This window comes from Musca autumnalis, unplaced genomic scaffold, assembly GCF_047663935.1.
Source record: "Musca autumnalis isolate F117 unplaced genomic scaffold, ASM4766393v1 scaffold_4, whole genome shotgun sequence".
In the NCBI taxonomy this organism is placed as follows: Eukaryota; Metazoa; Arthropoda; class Insecta; order Diptera; family Muscidae; genus Musca; species Musca autumnalis.
Window position 1 is genome coordinate 217,393,266 of NW_027411977.1, and position 7,731 is coordinate 217,400,996.

The 7,731-nt window shown below is 35.4% G+C and overlaps 1 protein-coding gene across 1 annotated transcript; it reads left to right on the forward strand.

Annotated features, from left to right (window-relative positions):
• Nucleotides 1–3,295: 3,295 nt before the first annotated feature.
• On the forward strand, nucleotides 3,296–4,063 carry LOC141403241 (protein roadkill-like). The gene has a single exon (XM_073985426.1). The coding sequence runs from the start codon at nucleotides 3,296–3,298 to the stop codon at nucleotides 4,061–4,063; it is 768 nt and encodes a 255-aa protein (XP_073841527.1).
• Nucleotides 4,064–7,731: the final 3,668 nt, after the last annotated feature.

A 7,731-nucleotide genomic window follows, 5' to 3' on the forward strand; every position in this document is an offset into this window, starting at 1 on the left:
ATAAGTTTTTTGTGAAAAAAGTGTTTCAATTTGCACAGGCTGACGGTATATCTCTGTCGGCAAAGCCGACTGATTCTTTTTTACTTGTTATTATGTCAGAAATGAAGCAGGAAAGCAAGGCAATCAGGCAGAGCAGCTTATGTACGCAGGCCTTTAAAGCCTGACACGTTGGGACGCGTGGTGTCCCAAAATAGTAAAATTATGTTTAACTTTAATGCGTCAGCCATATTGTTGTTTTTCAAAAAACTTGGATTCACTTAGACTTTTTTCATGTGGTTGTTGTAACGCAACGCTCAACGCACCGTATGTGCCGAGCGCTTACTAAACTCGCACTTCTCATTAATGGTCTGTTCCTTTACTTTTGAAAATGTTAAAACTGGCAAAAGTAGCAAAAGTTGTAATCTACTTCCATATGATTTGTATGGTGTCTGAAGTTAAGAAAAGCTTTTCGAGTAAAAAGTTGTAAAACTTGAAGATTCTTATGGCCCCGCCACATACGGTACGTTGAGTGTCGCGCTACAACAACCACATGAAAACTTCAAGAATAAACTTGGCATCACTTACACTTTCTTCTTGTGGTTGTTGTTCTTAACGCGTGACGCGACGCACAACGGACCGTATGTGCCGGGGCCATTACACGTAAAGGAACAGAGCTTAAACAAAAATGGAGCAGAGTAAACCACCCGTTCGAGCTATGAATGAAATAATAAATTTTTTAATTCTATCTATTGCTTTGTGCTTTAAAACGATCCTCCATTCGTCGAGAGAAAAAAACTGTTGCGATCCTCTGGATACAAAATTCCAGGTTAGAACTCCAACATGTTTACGGGAAATTCGTAAATTCTATCTATGAAAGAAATCTACAACTCGCCTGGTTGAGCAGAAGATACACAAAAATGAAGGGAAACCAAGGCATATTTATACAAGATAGAAGTGACAATCAGTTGTATTCTTACTTTTTTGTAAATTTAGTTTTCAAAATGTAATAGGGTCTACTCATAAAATTTGAAACTTCGAAATTTGCTACCATAAAATATTGTTTTTCATCCTAAACGTGTAATAAAAATTACCTACGAGGGTTCTGAAAGCTTTAGATTTACATTTTGATTCAAATTTGTTCCACTTTTGAGGATTTTCAAAATGTATTTATGTTTTTACTAAAAACATTTTTGGAACGACCCTATTATTCAATTTTTTCTTTGACAATTAATTTTCAATAACAACAATGTTGTTTTTGTAAATTTGTTAGTTGTTGTAATTCATACATTTACCTTATATGAATATGCCTTGATGTAAACTAAACATAAGCAAATAAATCCTCATTAGGTGTGTTAACCCGGCAAAAAGCTGTAGTGTAACCGTGCTATTAGTTGCATTTTTTCTTAGAAATCCCTAAAAGCAATTCGCTTTGTAGGGATATACAAACCGACTTGTTTTTAGGGAGTAAACAAGTAGATAATTGCTCTGTTACAGAACTGCCAGAATCTACTAATTTTTACAATTTTTCCGATAACATAGAAAAAATAGTAGCTTCTTGCACGTTCTGGAACAGAGCAAAGTACTCTGCACTAGAGCTGCCCAACCATCGATATTCCCAACGCTGGATATTTTCGATATAATATTTTAAAATATCGATTGCTATCGATGCCAAAGCTTTTGTTTACATTTTGCTCAATTAGTTCACAGAAATGTAATAAATGAGAATAAACAATTTTTATAAAAGCAATATTTTATAAAAATATAAAAAATTACATTTTACTTTTCCGAAAAAATGTGTACGTGTGACTACGGACTTACTTTCTCATATGTTTGGTTTACATTCGGCCTCTTTTCGTGATTTTGAAGGCGTTTCGTGATTTCGCGCAAAATCAAGCAAAATTTATCATGATTTCGCATACAAAAATGAAATCATCTCATTTCGTGATTTCAGCGAAATCAACATCGAAATCACAGTACACATGATATACAACCCTGGTTTTGCCTAAAAAGGTACCAAAAGTTGCAACACTTTTCACGTACAACAATAAACAAGTAGATGGTCAATTGCTGCAACAAAAAATGTTAGTATCAAAATTTGTAAACAATGTACTTTTTTAATGGTAATGTTAGAAAAAAAAGAGCGAATTGTCAAAAATTGCTTCCCCATAAAAATTTCAAAAAAAAAAAAAAACGGAAACGGAAAAATGACTGAAATTGCAAAAACTCCAGTAAAAATGTCAAAATCAGCTATCGTATTTAGATGAAAATGAACGTGTTGCTAGTTTCTTCTATGCTATTTTGGTTTAAAGAGAAGTACAAGTCTTGCTAGATTTCTTAGTACGGTAACGCATTTATTATTATGATGTCTCAACGACAAAATCATTTTTATATATTTTCATTTGTTAGTGCTATACACAATTAATACGATATATAGATAGTTTTCGGATAAATTTTGAAATAAAGTTGTAAAGTTCTATATTGTCGTATATTTTTGATGACTAATTCAATTTACAACAATTTGTTTTGAAAATTCATGTTCGATCAGCTGCGCATATGCATCTACCTTGATCATTGTGATATGTTTGAAATCAACAAAAAAATAAGTATAAACACCGGGGTTTATTTCAGGATTTCGCGAAATCCAGTGGATTTTAGAGCGCAAGTGTAAACTTGGCAATACACACAAGACCGAAAAGCAGCGATATTTATTTCAATGCACTTTAGGTTAGGGGTTTTTATTCCGATGACATCGATAGGCAAAAGTATCTATCGATATTGAATTTTTAAAACATAATCGATATTATCGATGGTGCAATCGATTTTTTGCCAGCACTACTCTGCACTAGGCCAAACACTAAATTGTCCTGTGTGCAAGCCACCATGCTGTTTTACAATACGTTGTGCACTAATTGCATTACACAAGTCGGGCTACGTTGAATGAGTTGTTCCCCGCGTTCATTTTTGTGTATCTTCTGCTTCCAGGCGAGTTGTATATTTTTTTCATAGATAGAATTTAAAAAATCATTTCATTAATAGCTCGAACTGGTGCACTAATCAGGAATTGAATTCAGCGGAGGATTATAATTTTTTAAGAACCGAAATGTATTCTCTTTATAACATGGATAACTATACTCGTGGAAGTATAAGCGAAAAAGGTGATAATACATTTGTTTGGAAATTTCATGGAGCTGATTTTAATGAAACTTTTCATAAGATTGGAGGCCTTTTCAATTCACCAACAATAAAAGTGCACAATAGCCCTGTCATATCTGAATGGAAGCTAATAATATTTTGGCGGTCTACTTTTTGTAAATACATGACTATAGTCCTGCCGATTTCAGCGAATACGACAAATGGAGTTTTCGAAGTTATGATAGATTTAAAAGGATTCAATGTTACCAAAAATATTCGCGTAGAAGAGAAGAAAAGTATTATATTATTCAATTTTGAATTGGATCATTTAATTGGAAGTGAAATTGAAATTACCTTTAATGTGAAATATGAACCCAAAGACATAAATATGCAATTAGAAAAAATCACATCAAAGCCAAAGCTAATAAATGACTTGGCCAAGATTTTTGAGAACAACAAATATGCCGATATCGTAATGGTTGCACGAGATGGCACTGAATTCAAGGCCCATAAACTTTTATTAAGTGCTCGTAGCGAAGTTTTTGAAACTATGCTCAACCGTGATTTCCTGGAGAATAAAACAAATCGAATAACAATTGATGACATGGATGCTGATGTAATGAAAGAAATGTTAAACTTTATATACACCGGCAAGGAAATACCCAAGGAAATGGCATTAGCTCTATTTCAGGCTGGTCATAAATACGCCATGCTGGATTTGGAAACAATGTGTGCAGGCATCTTAACTAAAAAAATCAGTACAGCCTCATGTGTTGAGATTCTCCTACTGGCCGATCGGCATTCCAATGAACTCTTAAAGAAGAATGCTATAACAGATATAAATACAAACTTGAAAGCAGTTATGGAAACAGAGGGATGGACAATTCTCAGAGATACCAATTATGATTTATATGTCGATATTGTGGAAAAGGCTCTACGTGAACGTTTGTAGAGTAGCCCAATCTAAACATTTTACATCCATAAAAACAGATTTTTCTAAAAAGAAAAAAAAAAAAAAAGAATTGAAGTTAAGTTTTGTTTTTTTGTAATCTCTTTATGTTTTGTTTGAATTCTTGTCAACAGCCGAAAAAATAAGATAACCAATAAGAATCCATGTGTACCAAAATGAATTATATTATAAATAAAAAAATAAATGGATTATAAAAAGCGTTTAAATTCCTGTTTTTAGTCTAGTTAAAGGACTGCATTCGGCTGACAAGCGTTAAATTATTAGGTATAGGTGGGTAACATGGGTAAAAAACCGGTAAATTCCTTTTTGGGATATTTTGAAATAAATATTTTGTTTTTACAGTGTTTTATTTAACTTAGTTCAAATCTAGTAACACATTTTCCAACACACACACACAGTTGACAAATCGAACTAAAACTTTGCACACTTTTCATATTTGGCTGGCAATACATGAATATAGTCCCCATATAGCGATACCACCCGAGTTCATGAGGATTTTATCCTCATTTTTAGATCTAATTGGCTGTAACTTTTCATTTGGAGCTCACAATGGTACATAAACTTCGCCACCAACAATTGTGGACATAGGGCCAAGTTTATATTATAGCCTTTTGCAGGGTTAACCTCCTTAGTGAAGATTTATTTGACGTATACACCCAGTGGGTTTGTTAAATCCGGTTATATATAAACGTACTATAGGTCCCATATAACCCGATTTCAGGCATTTTAAAGTTTCTATCTACATTTTCGGCCAACATTGGCTGTAATTTGGCTATGCGGTCCTCAGTGGTCAACAAATTGCATTTAATAAAAAGTTAAAAATAAAAAAATAATTAAAAAAAATATTTTAAAAGTTTTATTTGTAAATGTACTAGACGCTGGAAAATAATTTTTCGCTTAGCATCAAATAGTATAGGGCTGGTTTCGAATTGTCAGTTGCTTTGTATTTGTGCATGAAACTAGGTGTTCTTAAATCGAGTAATTTTATGAAATTGCAGTAGTAGAGAACTCGATCTAAAAACCCTTAGTTTCATGCACGAATAGAAAGCAACTGACGATTCGGAAATCAGCCAGATTCTTCATGATGGAATTTCTCAAATAAAACTTGATGCTAAGCGAAAAATTATTTTTTTTAGCCTCAATATTCCACCGAAATGGCTGAAATTTGGTATTAAGTCTTCATTTGGGGTATAAAACATTCCATATGAAATTTGTCGGTATAGGTCTATGCCTTCATATAGCGCCCATAGAACGGTACCTCGAGATTTTCGGTATTTTGAAGGTATGTTGGCTCAATATTCCACCAAAATGGCTGAAATTTGGTGTTTAGTCTTCATTTGGAGTATAAAACATTCCATATGAAATTTTTCGGTATAGGTCTACGGCTTCATATAGCCCCCATAGGACGGTACCTCCCGATTTTCGGTATTTTGAATGTTGTGGCCTCAATATTCTACCAAAATGGCTGAAATTTGGTGTTTAGTCTTCATTTGGGGTATAAAACATTCCATATGAAATTTGTCGGTATAGGTCTACGGCTTCATATAGCCCCCATAGGACGGTACCTCCCGATTTTCGGTATTTTGTGGCCTCAATATTCTACCAAAATGGCTAAAATTTGGTGGTTAGTCTTCATATGGGGTATAAAACATTCCATATGAAATTTGTCGGTATAGGTCTACGGCTTCATATAGCCCCCATAGGACGGTACTTCCCGATTTTCGGTATTTTGAAGGTTGTGGCCTTAATATTCCACCGAAATGGTGGTTAGTCTTCACTTGGGGTATAAAACATTCCATATGAAATTTGTCGCCCTCAAATCGACACCTCCAAATAATAGTATGCTAAGTCTAAAAAGTGAGTTTTGCAGGAGAAGCTCTCAAAGTTTGGACATTTCTTTGACCTTCAGTACTATGCTAAGTAAATATTTGTTTATAACTTCTGTTCGGATTGTCCGATCATTACCAAAATTTGACAGAATTTAATGGGCCGATTCCGTACAGCGAGGCGAGTCATGTCGCGTCGTCTATCGTCTCTGTGACAAAATTTAAAAAATGCACTACGTACAGCGATAGAAAATAATCGTCGACAACAAGTTTTTTTTTATATTTTATTTTTATTCGTTAGTAAAAATGAACGGCGACAGCTAATTTGTTGTCGCCGGAAAATGAACATTACGGCGACAAAATTTGACGTTGTCGTGCGACTTTTGCCATACGTAATGTAAAAATTGCAACTGACAACGCGACACGACTCGCCTCGCTGTACAGAATCGGCCCATAAGTTAAAGGACGTTAAATATAAAAATGTAAAGAACTTGAAAACATGCTAAGTCGACTTAGCATACTATTGTTTCGAGGCGTCGATATAGTCCCACAGGACGATATCTACCAATTTTCGGTATTTTTGAAAGTTTTAGCTATACTATACTATTAAAATGCCTGAAATTTCCTGTCCTGTTTTGGGATGCAAAACTTTCTCCCAGGAATATTTGTATCGGTCCACGCTTTAATGTACACCCCATGGAACGGTACATCCCAATTTTCTGTGTTGTGAAGGATTTTGCCTCATTATAACACCGAAATGGCTAAAATTTGGTACATAGTCTTCGTTGTGACTATAAAACATTCCACCTGAAATTAGTCGGTATAGGTCAATGTCTTCACATAGCTCCCATAGAACGGCACCACCTGTATATCTAAAACTTTTCCCCCATTTTCTACATATAGCTCGTTCTCCACCAAAATAGCTGATATTTGGTATTAAGTTTTTGATAGAGGTATGAAACATTCCAGCCAAAATGTTCCGGTATAGGTCGACGTCCTCAAATACCCCCATAGGGCCGTACCTTCCGATTTACGGTATTTTGAAAGTTGTGTCTTCCATATACCACCGATATGACTGAAATTTAGCATTTAAATTGCCATGGGTGTATAAAATATTGCAGAAGAGAATTATCAGTATATATATCTGACAATGGTATGAGGCTGATAGACTTTGCAGCTGCAAAAAACATGGTAGTTGGCAGTACCAGATTTAATCATCTCGATATTCATAAGGGCACCTGGCTGTCCCCAGATCAAAGAACAAGTAATCAAATTGATCATGTTGTGATAGATGGAAGACATTCATCCAGCGTGTTGGATGTACGATCGTTCCGAGGCGCAAACATTGATTCGGACCACTATCTTGTTGCAGCAAAGGTACGTACCCGTCTAAACGTGGCAAATAAGGCACAAACAGACACAACGCGGAAGTTGGACATCGATAGGCTGCAAACACAACAGATAGCCACAGCATATTCCACTCAACTAGCCCAATTGCTTAACGTGAGCACTCCTTTTCCCGATAACATAACAACACAATGGCAAAATATTGCCCACTCCATGCAAACAGCCGCAAAATCCATACTTGGATTCCAGAGACCTCCACAAAGGAATTCATGGTATGACCAGGAGTGTCGTGCTGCTACCGAAGATAAAAATGCGGCATATAGAGCTACTTTACACTCAGTATCAACGCGTAGCGCACGAGAGAGATATCGGGAGAAAAGGAGAGAAGAGAAACGTCTTTTCCGCAAGAAAAAGAGAGAAATGGAAAAGCGGGAGTGTGAAAAAATCGAGATGTACAGGAGCCAGAATGAAGCCCGA